At 35.9% G+C, this 19,810-nt stretch overlaps 1 protein-coding gene across 23 annotated transcripts in view; it reads right to left on the reverse strand.

Annotated features, from left to right (window-relative positions):
• DST (dystonin) overlaps positions 1-19,810 on the reverse strand; it is a 398,831-nt gene that overhangs the window by 158,779 nt on the left and 220,242 nt on the right. For 21 of the 23 annotated variants that reach the window (XM_036230186.1, XM_036230457.1, XM_036230502.1 and 18 more), the window contains 5 exons: positions 7,961-8,073; positions 7,759-7,865; positions 5,480-5,599; positions 3,313-3,408; positions 3,067-3,194 (listed from right to left, as the gene is read on the reverse strand). In XM_036230186.1, coding sequence (XP_036086079.1) covers positions 3,067-3,194; positions 3,313-3,408; positions 5,480-5,599; positions 7,759-7,865; positions 7,961-8,073 — 564 coding nt within the window. Of the gene's footprint in view, positions 1-82; positions 3,033-3,066; positions 3,195-3,312; positions 3,409-5,479; positions 5,600-7,758; positions 7,866-7,960; positions 8,074-19,810 lie in introns of those variants that run through there. The other 2 variants (XM_036230672.1, XM_036230721.1) reach the window with 2 other exon arrangements.

The raw sequence follows: 19,810 nt of genomic DNA on the forward strand, positions 1-19,810 counted from the left end.
CTCAGAAGTCACAGAGTTCACAATCACTGAAAAATGCTGCCCACCAAAAGTAAAACAAAATCCCACACCAATGATTCAATACCTGTATCCATCAAAGGATTCATTGCCGAAGCTAATGCAGGAGTTGATCAGTGTTGGGCCACAGTTAACAGAGAGAAAATTTTCGTTTGAATCAAGACTGGTTCGAGTGCTAGTAGTATTACTAAACACAGAATCACTGCTATGGTAACTATAACTACTACTGTGCATTTTTATTCCTGAAAAGTTGTTCTTTCTTGGCCATTAGAAGTAGACTAAAAAGTAGAAAGTCTGCAAAGACCTGTACTTCTAACGGTGAAAAGTGGCAGCTGAATGTTACAGCTTTAATGGCTCCTTAAATATGTTTCAACATGCATATTCAACACAGCAAATAACATGCTGATAACTATTCAAAAGAATCTTGCCTAAAGCCATGGGTTTGCTGGCTGAGGTTTGCCTTCTGTAGCTTGCATTAAAATTCTACAAGTATAGACAAGGCAAGCTGATCAGGGCGTCACTGAAAAAGACTGCCCAAATATTTTCGCCAAGAGTCATCCAATTGCAACCACTTAAAAAACAACTCAGACGCCTCACTGAAGCCCAAGTACAATTAGTAAAAGTTGTTCTGCAGGAGCAGTCATCAGCTAAAAACACAAATAGTCAACCATAGCCTGACTTTTGTAAAGGGCCAGGTCTGCACTGATTAACACAAGGCCAAAAGCTGGCACTTATAAGCACATATAAGCAAATGAGTTTGATGAGAAACAAAGTATACTCTCATTTTAACTGCCATGTTATTAGTTTATTAGGTTAAATTAATTAGAAAATAATCCACTTACTCTTCTTAATAGGATGGCTCTCAGGAATGCTACTTCCAATCTTACTATATAGCCACTTTACATTTTTAAAAGCCAATGTGCTTAATAGAAGATCGATGCGATGTTTGCAAATTTACCTGTGCTTGCTTTTTCTATGTTATTACCTGACATAAGAACTTCTCGTTTGTCTTTTACACACTCTCATGCACATAGCTATTGCTTGTGATAAATAGTTAGTGACAAAATACTTGTTACATCAAGAAAACTGAAGGCGTTTATCCAAACAAGCTCCTAAATATTTTCCTACCCCTAACACTACAAGGCCCAACTGCTGCTTCTCCACTTTGAAGGTGGATATTTTCTTTTCAGAAGGCAGGAAAGGAGACACTTGAGAGTGCCAAATCACAGTTAGCAAACAGAAAATTTCAAAATAATAACAGCAGCACCTAACATTTATTAAGTAATTATGTGCCAGTAAATTAATTAATCGTTTTATATATATTATCTCATTTCATACTCATAACCACCAAATGTGGTAGATACTATTACCTCCTCTCTACAAATGAAGAAAATGAGGCTTAAAGAGGTTAATAAACTTGCTAATAAACTTATTAGCAAGCTGAGCTAATAATTTAATCCAGGATTGACTGACTCTTGAACTCTTAACACTACATCCTTTTATTAACATATATTAAAATTCAGCTACTATTCTAATGTCTAAAAATCTACTCCATATCCTTTCTCTAGCATACTTTTCCATGACTTCAGATAATTAGTTTAGCATCTCATTTTAATCACCTAAAATTGCTTCTCCCATTAAAGATCCATCCCAAGTACTTCAACTTTATTTTGGTTGCAATGATCCAGTTATGTGGATATAATATTCTTTAACAAGAGTATAATCAGTAATTTAATAAAGGATTGACAAGTTAGACTTACTCTCATTTCATCAACATATATATGATTTCCTATTTTGACAGTGTTGAAGTCACATTTGGGGTACAGAGAACATGAGCATACTGAGTGCCTCTTTGTGTGCTGGGCACTGTGTTATAAGCACTGACAACACGAGGGACGGCATAAACAAGAGTGTCTCCACATTCTTGGCGCTCATAACTGTGGAACAGGTAACCCTCAATCAAACGATTACAGAAATAAACACAAAATTACAACCGAGATAAGTGTTATGAAGGCGCAATACACGTAAATAGGAGAGTTCTGACCAAGACATCTGAACTAGCCTGGGAGACCAGGGAACATTTCTCAAGAAGGTAACACTGGAGCCCAGTTCTGGAATGATTAGGAGTAAAGAGAGACGGGGAGGAGAAAACAGACTTCCCTGCCAAAGGAACAGATAGCTGCCAAGATCCCGAATGTGGAGGGTGGGACCTTGGCACATGAGAGCTCCTGAGAGACAGAATGTGACTGCACTACAGATAGCAAGGAGGGTAGAGTGTGAGACAGGCCCGAGAGGTATGCCTGACCAGAAAGGCCTTACACTGTAAGGCCCAGCCCGTATGCAGCTCAGAGCTAATGAGGAACAGAGATTACAATTCCCATGTACCACAGGTTAAGGCTGTGAGGTAAGGACTATAATGAAGACAAATCCGTCCAACAAATGTCTCCTGAGGCACCTTCCCAGGCAACCAGGTGTAGTGGAAGAGAGAGGATGATAAAAAATCAATGATGATTTCATGGAATAAATGCATTTGTAGAAATTCCCGAAAAGGGAATTTGAACCGACGTGTACTGTTTTCTAGAAGCCACTTCACTGCCCTTTAAATGGAAGCAGTGAGGACACTTGTTTCCATTGCCCTATGGAAAGACAGCCATAACCGAAATATAAAAAACAAAGTATGTTAATTATTGACCTATGAGCTTCCAGATTCAAGCTCTGGTGCTTTAAAAGCCAATCTGAGAAATTCTCATGGGTAATTTTGATAGGCTTTAAAACTGTAACTACCTTATGAGATGAGACTTTATACACCATCTCGGCCTATCAGGTCCTTTTAAACATTCCTACACTGATTTACTCCTCAGATCTCTTGGAAGAGTTTTTAGATTAGAAAACGGAGGATCCAAAGACTAAGTGACTTATCCAAGGTCACGCAGCCAAGGCAAAAGAAAAGGTAAATGTTGATACGAGGTCTAAAATTTAAGTTCTTTCCATGAAAACAAAGAGACCACCCCTCCTCACCTGATACCAATGGCAGAAATAAGTCCAGCTTACCTTTCTACTTCTGGACGAAGTGCCTTTTCTCTCTCAAGCATGGCAATAATGAGTTTCCCCCACTCTTTTTCTATGTCATTTGGATGATAACCCTGAAGGAGTTTGATGCGTCCAAACTCTATCCAAATCTTGAGGGGGAAAAAATGTAATGTGAAGCAAAGATGTAAAAACAGACAGACAAATAAATACATAAATAAATAAATAACAAAGATTATACTTGACAATACAAAGGAAATTTCTGCTTACCTCTAATAATTTATATAGGCGTTTAATTTTTGATTTTTCTGTCTCCTTTGGTGGAATTTCTGTTTCTTTAAACTGTAAATACTGATTATAAAGTGCCTAAAATAAAAGAAAAAATAAATGAAGACTCAAACTTCAAAGAGCTGTTTTCATTTTGTCATAATGTTGCTACTTCGAAAGCTATTTACTATGTCATATGCATTCAGCGGAATTCCTTTACAAAACTGACAGTAAAGGACTATACCAATTACCAGCTTAATTGGTGACCTGGTTATATAAGATTTGATGAGGATGTAACTATTGATATTAGCCATGATTCAACATGTGCCACATTGGATAATAATAAAGCATGGTAGTGTTTACTACAGTTTGATTAAAAATCTCTCATTAAACAAACAAGAAAACATATCCTTTAAAAGATGTACTTTCCAACTGTGGCAAATTAGCTTTTGGAAAAATAATCTGATGCAAGTCCCATTAAAGGGGGTGGGGGGACCCCGTTCTTATCTATATCATGGCTCTAGCTTTGAAAATAGTATTTTTATCAGATAGGGCTAAAATTTGGTTTCAATGTCCCACTGGCCAAGTTAAATAGATCTTAGTAAACAAAGATAGATGCTATTGGTTGCTGCTATTATCATAGATGTTTAAACCACATAATTAAATTATTATCTAGTTTGCAGATACTAATTTGAAATGTCTTACATATAATTTATTTATATTTATTTAAAAAGACCTTCATAAAAATTACATAGATAAAACATCTCTACATTTAATAAGTGTTTACTAATTATTTCATTCTGATTCATTCTGGATTTCTTTTTTTTAAGTTCCTTTAAATCTTCAGACAGACACATTTCTGAAGGATTCAGAATTCAATGTTTTGTTGGCTAATAAAATTATTTGCATTTCCCTACATATATTTTCTTTCCTATATTAAATCCTAACGTAGACACCAGCAAGTAATCTGGTGTCTCACTCAACCTTCTTCCAAAACTTTAAGATTTTGCATTAATCAAAAGCCAGTAGAAATTTAACTTTCTGAATCCATTTGAAAATAATTTGAACTTGAAATCTGAAAACTGTTTTGAACACAAAACAATGTTTTTTTGAATGTCCATCAGTAAATAAGCACAGAACGCCAGTATGTGCTAAATAATGTTGCGGTAGCTATGGTGACAGAAGGGGGTCCTTTCTTGCCCTGTAAAGGTTTACGTTCACATAGAAAGACTTCATAGAAACAACTATAGAACACTTAGAAAGCATCATATCAACACATGTCAAGCAACTTCGTGCCAAGGACAAACTCCTTGTGGTATGTGAATCAAGAGCGATTCCAAAGATGTTCTGTACAGATTCATGAACACAATGAGTAACTAAAACATGGCCCTCCCGGGTTATCCAGTTTTTGTGACTGCAGTTTGATCATGGAAACAAAGTGTATAATTCAAGGAATTAGACTTTGTTGTTAATAATCACATTATCAGTATCTTGAAAAAAAAAAAAGTGGCCTATTTTGCTATTATAAATAGTAATATACAAAATAAGACAACTTATTCATCAATTAAGTTTATATATCTATGTCTTATATAAAATAAATATAATCCTATAACGTCTTTGCCTAATCTTGCAAAGAGTTAGATCTGTTTCTAGGTAGTAGCAAATGTTTTACTAAGCCATGAATTCATTAATACTAGAAGTCAGGTATGGATTTTCAAGTTCATATTGAACTACGGAATGTACCTATTGCTATACAAAAGAAGGCTCTGAGCAGTTTTTAACAGGATTCGACCACAGCACACTCCCAACCACTGTCATACTTGCGCAAGCTTCCCAGAGTCCTTTCTACCCCAGCCATCTGGTGGGCTCCAAGCGTTTCCCACGCACCAAAAACAAGGTCACTTCCAGAAACTCTGTCAAACCTTAAAAGTCAATTCAAAGCTAAGGGACTATACATTTCTTTAAGATATTATTGCTATTACGTTTTAATTACTGATGTTTACTTCTATTTTCTCTGTATAATAAGGAAATGAGTCCATTTTTTAAAATGTCTACATATTAGTGGTTTGCTGAGGGTAATTTTTCTTCAACTTCTAAAATAATGGAACTATTACAGCATTATTTAAAAGTCTATTAATCAAGTCAGTCCTACTTCTGTAATGACACTGACCTTTAGTTCTACAGGATTATTAGGAAATGTTCTCTCAGACATTGTGGTCACATGGTGTCTAATCCACTGGATGAGGTAGTTCACCATATTCTGGTATTCAATCCATTTGACTTCAACATCCTAGAACAATAAAATGAAAGAGAGTTCCATGTCTGTAAATAACAATATTCATATCTAACACAATTTAGTTAGAAGTCATTCTGTGAATTTGCATGTTTTTAAGCCTGACCCAGAAAACCAGCTAAATGTCATCTTACTTTCCACTCTGTTCCAATCCTTTCCGCATAAACAGCTTTAAAAGTATGCTATCAACATTTGACCACTAAGCCTAGCCTAATGAATGCCAATTCTGATCCAGTGACAGCAGCTGCCTGCAGTACTGTGTTGAAAAGGGTTCTGAGGCAGCATCCAAATACAGCAGGAAAAACTTCCACAATGAACTTGCCAGGTGCTCAAGAAAGGGCAATAATAGCTTGCATAAGCCAAGTTAGTTGCCACTCTGCCAACTTCATTATCCACTTCATGATAAAACTCAAAAGAGCTATACAATACAAAATAAACTAGATAAGAAAAAAAACTACAGGAAATGTATATGGTGTGATTATTCAAGTACCCATTTAGCAAACTTTCTTAAAATGGAGCAAAATGGAAGGTTGTCAACTGCTATATTCAATTAAGTATTTGATGAGTGCATATTATGTTCAAAGCACGGTGCTAAGTGTTATAATAAAAATATAATGCTTGAAGACATAATACCTATTATCAAAGAGTTACTGTCTAGATGGGGAGGGAAGAGAGATTCGTAATATAAACAGTTGAGCAAAATGAAAAGCAGTATTTAATTAAATGTTGAAATAACTTAAACAGGTGGCACATGCTAGGAATTGAGATAAAAATCAGGTAAGCATCAATGTGCCTAAAACAGTCACTAAAGGCTTTTGGGACCAGTGGTCCCAGAGCAGCTCTGTGAGTATTTGTTGATAAGAGGCAGAGAGGAGTGGATAAAAGACAGGGGAGTCCCAAGTGAGTCAGGACTCTGAAACAGAAATGCCCTGGCTACCAGCAAACAGTTCTTGCTGAGATGCCATAGCAGAAAATGGAGGCACACAGAATTAACATGTGCAGAATTTAGAATGTCAGAATATTTAGACTGGATTTAATCTTGCAAAGTTATATGTAACCACTAAAAGTTTTCAAGCGGATTTAGCAACGGTGTGCAGAGTTGATGGGAAGAGAAAAACAATGGGAGATGGAAAACTGTAAGAAAGCTATCATCCTGCTTCTAGTGTGAAGGGAGGAATCAGGAATGGGGTGGAGGTAGTGAGACGAGATAGGAAAGAATGGCCGCAGGAAACATTCTCAAGTGACATTCAACACTGAGTCACTGGAGAATGGCACTGAGTCAGAGGGAGAGGACGAGCGTGGGAGCAGGCTCCTTAGGGATCAGAAGGGTAGACGGGACCTTTGCAGGAGAGAACAAGAGGGAGGGAATGGAAGTAAGCCTAGAAACGGCAGCATACAGAGGTGAAGGAAGAGGCGAGAAAAGAAAGTTCACCAAGATGAGTGCCTAAATCTTCAGAGTAAATTTTTTAAAAACTATATCTGCAAGGAGGAGAGGAAAAGCCCAGGGTGAGGGGATCATCCCCAAACACAAAATGGGAAGGGTTTCCTGTCTCTTCCAGAAATGCATGAGCACGTGTTAGCATGATCACTATGAAATGCGTGACTGAACTGAATTACATGAGACTTTGGCAAACAGTGGACTAATGAAGAGTTCGAAGCTATGTGTCAGAGATCTTGCCCTGCTTACAAAGTAGCTCTGTCGATCTGGCAAAATAAATGACTTCCTCTGGGTCTCAGTGTTAAATCAAAAAAACAATACTGAACCAACTTATCTCATGGGATCATATGAGTTAATAAACTTGAAAGTGACTTCAAAAGTGAGATATTCTATACACATACATCAAATAGAGCAGTTGTAAAACAGGGGCAAATTAAAAATGAAAATCTCCAAAATTCAGTGGTTTATAGCTAATATTTACAGAATATGTAACTCTGAATAGCTTACTTTATGATACAGAACAAATTTTTCGAGTTATATTTTAACAGTGGAATGATGCCATTAAAATGCATACAATATCAGTTTGTTAAATAGCATATTCACCCAAATTCTATAAAAATATTTGATATTTAAGAACTATAAAAAGCACTATTAAAGAATTCAGTCAGCTGGGCATTACTGAATCAGTAGTTTCTAGTATGGCAAAATCAATACTCACATTTGCACCGATGCCTTCACCACCTTCAGGGACTTTGGGGAATGCATCATAGAGAGATGACACATAAGTTATTACTGATTTTTCATCAGGAGAGGAGACATCAACATCTAAAAGCGGCAATATAAATTATTTCAAAATGCTGATAGATTACTCTTGATTAGACTTTCATGCCAGTGTATACCTGGTCAAGACAACGACTCACCTTCAGGATCCAGAAGTCTTATAACACCGATTTTTTCTGCTACATAAAATGCGTGCTCTAAATTTGCAAGGTTGCTTTGAACAGCAACAGTATTCATGTCTATCAGGTCCGGCCTAGGAAAAAAATTCATTGTATTAATTATGTTTTCTCACGTGCCAGTTCAACATTATATTTACATGTGTATTTATTTATATAGCAACTTTTGCAAATATTAATACTCAGCCTTTGTTGAAATACAGAGATTTTCATCAAACATTTAACACTGCTTACTTCTCTCAGAAACTTTTGTGAGGCAAAGGCAAGCATAGCAAGGAAAATATTAAAATTTGAAATATATAACTTTCAGCAAAGTCTACAAATCTGATTCATAATCAGAATCTATATGAATATCTGTCCCATTCAACCTATTTAAGCTCCCTACTCCAACAGCATGCTTCCAAACCAACTAGCATCCTCTCAGTGTTTCTCCCCAAACACAAAAGCTTACACTCAGTTCAATGCCATGACCACGGCACCCCCACGCAGGATGCCCTTTCCTGTCACTATCATCTTCGAATTTCCTATTCATCCTTGCAAGCAGAGATCAGGCCCCATCTCTTCTGTGAAGCCCTCACTAATCTTCTCAGCTTGCATTTTTCTGTCTCTGTTCCCTGAACTCCTTATACTCCCTGGTCCTGTGCCAGTCAGTTTGGCACTTAGAATAATCATATACTTCCTTGCCCTATTAATTCACTCATCTTGTTTCTCCCACTGGTCAACGTTAAGACAGCAAGAACCATGTATTAATACACATTTGCATTTTATCCTTCTGCTGAGATAAATACCTACAGGTAAATAGGTTGCTTAGTTAGTAATCTGAATTATAAATAACTAAACACTAGTTTATATCTTCACAAACATGTACATACACACAATCTCTCTCTCTCTCTCTCTCTCTCTCTCTCTCTCTCTCTCTCTCTTTCTCTCTCTCTTCTCTCTCTCTTCCCTTCCTTCCCTCCTACTTCGCTCTCTTTCACTCAATCACTCACTCATACCCCAGACTTCATTTCTTTCTAATTTGTGAGACTTTCAAGATACTCTAAATCACATCGATAATTTGAGGCTAGCTCTATCTGAAACAAGAAAAGATTTCTAAAATACTCCTTAAATAGAAAGTGGCAAAATATGGCAGCTATAAACTTGACTCAAGTCCAGAAGCCAATCAAGAAATTTTCATTTCAAAAATAAAGCCGTAAAAGAATTCAGAAACAAAAGTGAAAACAGTAAAACCTTCAAAAAAATGGCACCCACTCCCAAAATCACCATAAAAATCTGTTTATCAACTTCTAAGGGAAGGCTCTACATCCTCCATAGGCATTCTGCTTTGCTCAGAACTGCTGAAAAAAGTGGGAGGGCTCATAGGCAGTGTGGGAGAAATGAAATGTAAATTATTGTGAATATTACTTGGAAGGCTGTTTACATGAAATTCTAAAAAATATAACATTAATCATAGGAAAGTAAACAGCAATTCATACTCCTGTATTTATCTGATAAGAAAGCAGATCTCCAAAGAAATCTACTTATAGTTTTACAGTTCTTTAAAGTGTTCGTTACCTACCTATTTATTTCCCAGAAAATTATTAGGAAATTCTGTCATGTTTTTCACATGTCACCAGTTTGATCACTGAAAAGTGATCTTACATTTATTAAATGAACAATAAATCTACTGACAATAAAGGTAAATAACATACCTCTAAAAATGACATTTTTTTATTCCCACAGAAACATTTTGAAGAACCTGCCAACTTCAATACTACTAAATAGTTGTGTATAATAGTCTAGACAAAAACAAATATCTAAAGTTCAAAATATTATTTTGCTTCCATAAAGTTCACACGTTTTGATGAACTAAATACCAGTCTTTCTGAGTTTGCCAAATTTCCCAACAAGAAAGGGCATGTTGTTATTCGAACTCTTGTATTAGCAAAGAAAGTGAACGTTGAGTAATCCAGACAGAATGAATAAAGTCATTGAAGAACAAAGTTTTTGAGTAAGAAAATAAAACATAATACTTCCTTCTGAATGACATAGTCATTTCAACACAAAAGTAGCTGTATAATGCATGAGTTTAGATACATCAACTCTTTATCATGATATTTAACACTTTAATTAAACGAAAACTGAAATGGTTTTCCTCCATTAAAAGGTTGCAATAGACAAAGAAAATTAAGCAAAAAGTGAAAAAGAAAAAAATTATAAAACCACTATGAAAAAGTAATATAGCCTGAAAGTTTTCAAAATTCTCTCTCTCCAAACTGTTTGGTCATTTTCAGTAATTTTATGCTTTTCCTTTTGTCTGGAGCATCCCGAAGAGGCATGTGCTGTGACCTGTTTACCTTCCTTCTTACTTCATAGTCTTGCTGGGAAAATAGAACCTTCAAAAACTTCAGCTATTTTCCACATAAAGAAGATCTTTATTTTCATTCTAAGGGTCTCATTTCACTGTAATGTTTCCTTTCTGTGTAACATCAACAGGAAGTTTCATTCCCATCTGAGGTCTGACTAACCAAAGACTACACTAGACTGTAAGCATGTAGAAGCAGCAACCATGATCCTGCATTCTAGTTTACAGAGCTGTGCATTAACTTCTCTAATTTACCTAATTTCTGGAAATCTTTCAAAATCATATAATATAATCCTCTGCCACGTTAAATAATATATACTAGTCTTTTTATGGAAATTCAAAATCTTACTAGTGTTATTATTCTATAATAATGTTATCTTTTCTGTATGACTCAATCATCATAGATAGCAATTTTTTAAAACACATATTTATATGTCACCCTTTTTCTAGAAATGACTGAAAATAGCTTACAAAAAAATGAAAATATAAAAAGATAACATAATTTTTAAATTAGAAGTATAAAACCAAAGTAAGGTCATAAGCTGAATTTTAAAGTGAGGCGAAAAAGTACAAACCACTTATATGTATGCTTAGTGCCTCTAATTTGTTCCAAAAATATGACAAAAAGGCACAAAAACAAAATCACTGTTCCATAATACAAAATAATTTTGGATAAAAGTGTTACTTACCTTTCATACAACTTAAATAAGTATTCTTCCTAAACAAAATAGATATATATGCCCAGACGTGTACAAACACGTGCGCGCGCACGCACACACACGTATATACACACGTTTCCATATATGTGTTTATGTAGATATATACTTGTATGTGGATACGTGTATATGTAATATAAAGCTATCACCACCCACACTGACAGATAACCAAACCAACAGAACATAAAATTGCATAAGAAATTTTTTTTGGTATAGATACTCTAAAATAACTTTCCAGTCCTCAAACACTTTTTATGACTATATTAGCTCATATGAGAATTAGATACAGTTCTGAGAAAAAAAAATATGACTGTAGTGAATAATACTGTATTGCATATTTGAAAATTTCTAAGACAGATCTTAAAAGTTCTCATCACAGGAAAATATCAGATAATTATGTTATAAAAAAAAACACAGAGCACACACAAACAAATCTGCCTACTGTCTTATGCCCTCAGGAAGAGACAGAGACCCATTTAACCCTTTTCTAGTGTTGGCTTTATTGTTTAAATCTAGAGGGAAAGAACACATTTAGGGTGGGGTGGGGAACATTTCCCATTGGCCCAACTCAGGAATACACTGCAAAATAATGAAGTCTGGAAAAGAAAGCATTTGGTGACATTTTTTTAAACATCAACATCAAAAGCACTTAAACTGTGATTTGAGATATCTGATCATCCAAAAGGACACTGGCAACAATTCTCTCCCTCAATTAAAAAAAAAAAGACAAAATGGAAAGTAGAATAGTGGTTGCTAGGGGCTGAGGAGGGGGGTGGAAATGGAGAGTTATTGTTTAATGGATTTATGGTCTCAGTTTTGCAAGATAAAAGGGTTCTGGAGATGAATGGTGATGATAGTTGCACAACAATGTGAATGTACTTAATGTCCTTTATACTTAAAAATGGTTAAGATAATAAATGTTGTTATGTGTATTTTACCACAATTAAAAAATTTTAAGACAATTTTTACTTATTGGAGAGAAAAGACTACAATGAAAAAGTTACAAAGAAAAAGTTACAAGGATGTGACTCAACTGTCCTGTGATTAAGTCCTAACTTGATCTCTGTTTATCTTGGAACAGTCATCCAGAAACCTGTCTCAGTTCCCTTGTACAAAAAAAAAATGAAAATGGAATTACAGAAAATCAGGAATTTCAAGAATCACCTAGAATTCCAGTTACCCATAGGGGAGCAATCTGGAAATGTGTGTTGGGGTTGGGGAGGGCATTTTGGGCTGCTACTGCCATAAGGTTTGAAGAACATAACTGATTTGCCCCAGGTCTCAAGAGAGGATTCATGTGAAAGTGCTTGTGAAACTAAGTATAAAGAACAATGTACATTGTTTTTTAAGAAGTATCTATTGGCATAGAAGCAGTGTAATGAAAATGTGATCCGAGAAGGCATAACTTGGTGCTTTGGTATGCTCATTATAAATAATTCTTCCCAGACAACAAACTAGCAACTTCATTCATTTACTTAATATTGAATAAGCATCTACCATGTATCTGGCCATGAGGTGCTTAGAATACAGGCACTGCATACATAGAGAGCTCAGAACTTCAAAGGGAGCTCAGGAATAAAGAAGAAAACCTGGTGGTAGAAAACCCAGGTAGAGTGAAAAGGCATGCACATGCTTTGTGCTTGGAGAGGGTGTGAGTACAAGAACAGTGCACGAGTGAGGAGTCAGCACGGGGAGCCACGATGAGGCTACGTGGACACCAGGGGCCAAGATGATGCGGGACCGTGAACTTCTTAAGGGACTTTGAACACTTTTACGAGAACTACAGAAAACCATTAAAATGCATTGAGGAGGATCATAAGAGATTAAATGATCAGATCTGAGGTCAGACGGAACTCAGCATTCCCCGAGAATCCAGGTAGGAGACCATGTTGACTGGCAAAAGAATGTGGTAGCAGTGGTGAGAGGTGGGCAGGCCCGGCGATATTTAGAAGGTCAAAGCCACAGGACTTAGGTTTACAACACCGGTTATAGCAATGAGGGGTGTAGGCATGGATGACCGTCGACACAGAGAGAAAAGAGAAAGCTGAACAGGCAACCTTGAAAAACTCCATACTGACCTTATGAAAGAGGCAAAGAGTACAAAAGGAACCGAGGAGAAGCAGCCCAGGAAACAGGAGGAAAACCTAGAGAGGTGCAGTACCATTAAGCCAAAGGAAAAAAGATTATTTCAAAGCAGCAAAGAATGGTTAAGAGAACCAAATACTGAGGAAATGAGGCCTGAAAAGTGTCCATGGAATTTAGCCACACAGGGCACTCATGACCCTAGAAGAAGTGTTTTCGTGGACTGTGGGGCCAGAAACCAGTTTAGAGTGGGTTGAGGAATGAGCATGAAGCAAAGAAGTAATAATGGAGGGTACAGGCAACTCTTTTTATAAGAGCGGTGTTTAAGGAAAGGAATGATATACGACAGTGGATGGGAAAAGGCATGGGGCAAAGGGAGAGGGGTTTTTTACTGTTTCTTGTTTTAGTAACAAAGAGGATTCGGCGAGTTTAAAATCCAATGAGAAAGATCTGTTGAGAGAGAAAAGTCTAATAAAATGAGAAAGAAGGCAATGACTGAGATGGGATCCAGACACAGAAGGAGGGGCACAGGTCTTGGATAGGCAGAGAGAGAATTCCTGTTGACAGGAGCAAATATGGCTAGGATGGATACAAATAAAGGGAGATTTGTAACTTTGGTTAAAAAAAAAAAAAAAAAAAAGACTTTCCACTTGCTAGCTTCAACTTTCTCTGAGGATATGAATTAAGATCATCAGTTAACAGTGAGGAAAGGAAAGGTGGTGTGAGGGAAAGAAAGATTAGAAAAAGATTAGAAATAGAAAAAGATTGCTGGTCAGAACCATCTAATGCTGGTAATCGTGAAGTTGCAGTGAAATTCATCTACCCTGAGGTGACTTCTCCAGTGTGCTTCACTGCTTGGGTACACGCACAGAAAAAGCAGATGGCTGGGCTCAAATGGGGCCAGGCTTTGCCGGGAAATTTGTAAGTGCTCAGCAGCTTGCAAGGAACTGAAAAGGGATTCCGTGGAAGTTTTTCCTTTTTTTTTTTTAAGAAAAAAGAAACCTACTCCTTTTACCTAGAGATCAGTCTTAGAACCACCTCTGTACTCCAGAACACAACTCACCGACTCACACACAGATATATGAAGCCACATATGTTGCTTTATATCTGCTCTTCAATAAATCACACAAGAAGAATAAGCATTAAATATGCCTCACTTATTCTATGATGGCAGAGTAGTTGCCATAACAAATTTCTAAAGATGAATATTTGTATTAAATCATGTTCAGGCTTAGCATATTCTTACTGTTCTGATTGGTGCAAAAAAGTATCCCTCCCCGACCCCACCCCCAGAAAAAAAAAAGACTTGTAATATGGACCCCCCTCTTCCCCCGCTGCGCATAAATATGAACATGCAGGGGAGCCACCCACGGTTGCGTAACTAGGTGTAGACATCCCTTTATGCTCATATTTGGACACGTATTGTTAAAAGAAACACAGCAAAGAACTCCAAGGTGGCAACAAGCTCTGAAAGTAGTCTCTTTTCTCAAAACTAGATGCCTGAGATTATTTCAAATATTCTTCCAATTGTTTTTTTTTTTCTCTACAAAGCGCATCTCTACTAACAAGGGTACAAGCAAAGAATGAGAAACACTGTAATTTACAGCAAGCGTTATTAGTATTTCAAGATTGGAATCTAACAATCTCAGAAATTAAAAAATACATCATAAACTATGACTCTCACTTTCCAATCAATCAATGTCATGACAACCTCTTAGACATTAATACAGAAAACAATATTGATTTTGACAAAGAAGTAACTCCATCAGTACCTATATTTTAGTGAACTTATGAGTAAGTTATAAATAATCTTTAGTGACTAGGGGATAAATACCACCTTCTCCTACCCACCTGCCAAAAAAAAGGATATGGCTCAGCTTATTTTTAACTCAGGTAGAAAAAAATATTTTAACTACTTCATATCACAGAACATGTAAGAGTATGAATCTAGAAATGGGTCAAAATAAAAAAGTGTTGTAACAAGACAGATGCACCTATCAAAGAAAGCAGATTGAAAGCTCACGTGCCGGCTGCTCCTGCAATGTAAGAGAAATCTTAATGTAACTGAAAGGTAAGAGAATGCTGATGGGAAACATATGAAGAAAGGATATGTCAGGTTTCAAATTAAGGAAAGTCTATAATCAAAGCCCATCTTCACTTGAGCTGTACACAGCCATGTGCCCTATTATTAGTGGAGCTGCAGTAGGAGTGTCCCTAGGGAGGGAGGGCCACTGACCTTCATTACACACTTCCTAAATCTCTGGCATTGTGACAGGCACACTCATATGGTATCCCAAGACAGCCCCCACTGCTGAAAGCCTTTTTAAATGATTAGATCACTCAGATTTGCCCATTTTTTTGGTCATCCCCTCCCCCGCAAACTCTTAACCCATACAAGTTTAGACTAATAGTTTATATACCACACTGTCTGCAATTTCATCGCTGGCATATACTTGAAAAGCTGAAGAAAATAATTTTATAAATAAAAGGGCAAATTAAAATTGCTAGAATGCAATTAATAAGTAAAGTAAGTGACTGTTTCTTTCTTAAAAGACATCATGGAGGGTAAACAGTGCATAAGGGGTATATATCAGTACAACTCTTCTGGCAAACAATTCAGACTTATGTCTTCAAATTTTAAATGTAATATCCTTCTACCAATTCTACTTCTAGGACCTTATCCTACAAACACATTCATACATCTGCACAAAGACACATACCAAATATGATGCAACATTTTTACAGCAAATAACATAATGTCCAGCAATAATGTACTACTAAACTATGTCACTCCATATAATAGAATACTATGCAGCACTTAAAAGAATAAAGGAAATTTATTTATGCTGATATAGAAAGATGTCTAAAATAAAGGGGAAAAAATAATCATAATGCAAAATAGTATACATACTGCTTTTGCATTTTTGTTTTAGAAAAGAATATATATGTGTTTAAGATTAGATACTTATGTAAATTATACCTCAGTAAAACTGACCCTTTCCCCAGAAAAAGAAAAAAATTGATATTTATATATGCATAGAAAATTTCTGGAAGAATCTGAAAAAAAATTGACAGCAATTGCTTCAGGAATAAGAGGAAAGAAATCATATTTCAATATATATACCCTTTTATTCTATTTGAGTCTTTATTATGTTAAAGAATTGCATTTTCAGTTGGTTACTATAGAAACTGCTACAGAATTCACCAGGTTTTCCAAGTGAGAACAGCCAGGTGAGCCATCTTCCTATGATTTCAGTTTTCTGATTTAAAAAAGTAGAACTAGAGAATTTCAACTATGCCTTACTTAATATATAAAAGGAACTACTTCATACAATAATGGTAGAATAGTATTATAAAGAATTTCTATACATTAAAGTGGGCAGGAGAGCCAGAAACATAGAAAGAAAGTAATAATATAAGCAGATATTTCTCTAAATATTTACATGACAAATTATATCCCCAAAGCTGCATGTAAAAATATACAGATACACTAAAAACGCTCACTAGATGTGGACATGAACTCACCTGGATGCAGAGGCCTTACAAGCATTGCATGTGAGCTTTCTAAGAATTTTTAATTGTGGTAACGGTTATAAGTCAACTATTTACGCTGAGTTCAACCGTTTTGAGTTTATTTGGTAAGGCACATAAACAATTTGATTTTGGATCATACACTGAAATTATGTGACTTTTTAAAAAAATGCATCACCTTCAGGGCTCTGTCTGTGCCTAGCCACACAAACCAGAGCCCATACTCATGTGTGTGCACACACACATACACATCCCTGTACCTCCGGATTCTGCAGCCTGAGGGCCTAATAGGTTCTGAGGGAAAAGAATTGCCTGGTCTACACAAATCCAGCTTTCTATGGGAACATTTCAAACCCTCAAGGGCCTCCTCCCTATATTAAACCAGTCGAATCCAGTTTAGCTTGTAGGTGTGACTGAACCCCAGCATGTGGCTGAATCACAAGCCTGCAGGTCAGATTATTAAACAAGATGACTCTGACCACAGCCTTACAGGCTAACCTTCCCAATTACAGCATCTTTAAACATTTAATATAATGAAACATGATGGTGTCATTAAATTCTAATTCAAAAGGCAAACAATGAACAAAATAATTACTACCTTCCCCAACTATACATTCAGACAAATGAAGAATTCCTGGCTGCCTAATTAGAAAATATTTAAATGGCATGCTCTTGGATACAACCTATTTCAAAAATACGGAGTCTTACTTGGGTAATATATTTAAAACATGCTTACGAAAAGAATGCCAGGGGCCTTAAAAGGAGAATTAATTAAATGAATGGGGTAAATTAAAAACACGAATAGGACAAGCAGTAACTAGTAAGCAGAAATAATCTCTCTTCAAAACACACACACCCCCTAGCATTTTAGTCCTGACATACCTAGTATCTTTCCATATCGCCACCTTAGGTTCATCTGGCCCTACTGCATATTTTGTACTATTCTTTCTGGCCTGTAGGCCACATTCACGTTCCTGCCTGCTCGGGCAGAAATGTTTTCACACTGAGTGATGCTGGGTGCTGCTGTTTTGGAACTTGGCTTTCATCCGTGTTCCATGGCAGAAACCCACTTAGAGAGATTGATAAAGTAAGACAAGTCAGGAATTGAACTTCAAGCTAGATAGCAGAGCTTTATTTCTCTCAGAAATAAAAAGGTCAATTTTACTGTGATGCCAGAGCACACTTAAATAAGAACACAGATGTATCAGTCGAACCCTCTACTTGTAACACCTACCACTGAAGAACACATACTATTGAGGAATTTTACTCCTCTATCGCTATACCTTAACTCCTGGTGATCTATTAATCTACTACTGTTTAGGAGATATTCCTAGAATCCCTTGGCTATTGGTTCTCAGTTAAATTCTACTTCATCCTCTTGCTTTTAAGCTACTTACTCATCGAATGCTTTTGTGACTGTCTTTTGATCTAAGTCCATCAAAGCCAGTCTTCCATGTCATTCTTTTGAATAAAAGTTAAGGCTAGGGGCAACAGTGAGGCTTATTTACCTAAGATCTCTTACCAGTTGTGGTTTTCAGTGAAAAGATTTTAATGTGCTTTAATGAAAATTTAAACTATACAAATTAAACAAGCAGAAATTAGTACAGACATATGGTATTTATATTATTCGAACACTTTACATTAAAAACTGAACATAGCAAATAGGCATTCCTAGAAAGAATTCAGAATAGAATTTCCTAAAACCGAATTAATAGAACAACATAATGTATCAGTGACCCATTTAAATAGAACCTATAAAACTATCCCCTGTAATCTCTCCTCCACTAAATCATATTACTTTATCATTCTTATTACCTGCTTCATAATCCAGGCTCTTCATCCTCTTTAGGATAATATGACATACTAAAACTATAGAATAGTTCATTTGTGATGTTGCTTACTTATGCTAAGGGTTTTCATATTCTCTTATGTACAATTTTCCTCACTACATTATGAGTTGTTGCTGTTACTTTCATAGATGGCTACCTCAAGTTAAACCATCAATGTTGTCCCTCATTAATATCTCACAAGGGACAAAGACCTTAGCTGGCAGTTATATATGGTACTATCGATTTAGTCATTTCTTAAATTCATCAAGAATTTTAATATATCTTTGCTGAATGTCATTGGTCTTCCAGGTTGTACTCTCACAGTTGTTCTGGCAAACAGTTCCATTTTTTAATATCTAGTTTGCCTACAGGAAATTATGTGTTAACACAGAAGTATACAAGGACTTGAGAATCCAAAGCAATCACCTCCACTGTTTAAAAGGTATGTGATGTTTAGCATGTTAGTTACCTTTTGAGGCTTGGCTTATTAATTTAATAATTTGCTATTTGTTAAGTTGTTAAATAAAAATAGTGCCATCTATTTCAAAGGACTGTGATCATTTTAAAAGCTACCAGTCAGATGAAATATAAAAACCAGCTAGTCAGAAACTGATAGATGGTCAACATTTTCTATATATCCCTTGGGTGCCTACTACATGACAGTTACTTTCTTTTTACCTTCATGGATCATTTTTATTGCATAACATCCACAAATTAGTCTTATAATATAAATTTCTCTTCATTTTTATTTCATATAATAGTTCTTTCAAGAAACAAATATATTAGAAAATTAAGTTTTCTGTGGAATATTTTAGAATAACTTAATTATTAGTAAAGTACTTACTGTGGTTAACATTCTACTTTTACTCTCTATGTGGGAACGATAAAAATATGCTAGGAAATACAAATTAATGTACTTGATTAATAACTTTTGACAATATTTAGTTAATACAAAACTGAAGATGCTATTCTGTTTCCATTTTAATCAACGTTTCTAGATCTTTAGAACATATTACGTACACAGAAATCATGCTAAATCACTTTTTACAAATAATGCTGGTTTACTTTTAAATGACAAATATTATCTATTTTCTTTCTAATCTCCAGAGAAATCTTTCATATTCCATCTGGGGCACGCAAACTTGCGGGATGGGGGCATCATATCCCTCTTCGTATTCACTGCAGAAATCACGAGGCTCTTTCCTGCTAAGCCCTCACTCCCTCTTAAGATCTTCGCAACAAAGTATTCCATATGGTCTGACCTGGTAATTGACTAGAAACCAAACCCATGTGCCAGAAGTCAAATAAA

Source organism: Rousettus aegyptiacus, unplaced genomic scaffold (assembly GCF_014176215.1).
Source record: "Rousettus aegyptiacus isolate mRouAeg1 unplaced genomic scaffold, mRouAeg1.p scaffold_m13_p_1, whole genome shotgun sequence".
Classification (NCBI taxonomy): Eukaryota; Metazoa; Chordata; class Mammalia; order Chiroptera; family Pteropodidae; genus Rousettus; species Rousettus aegyptiacus.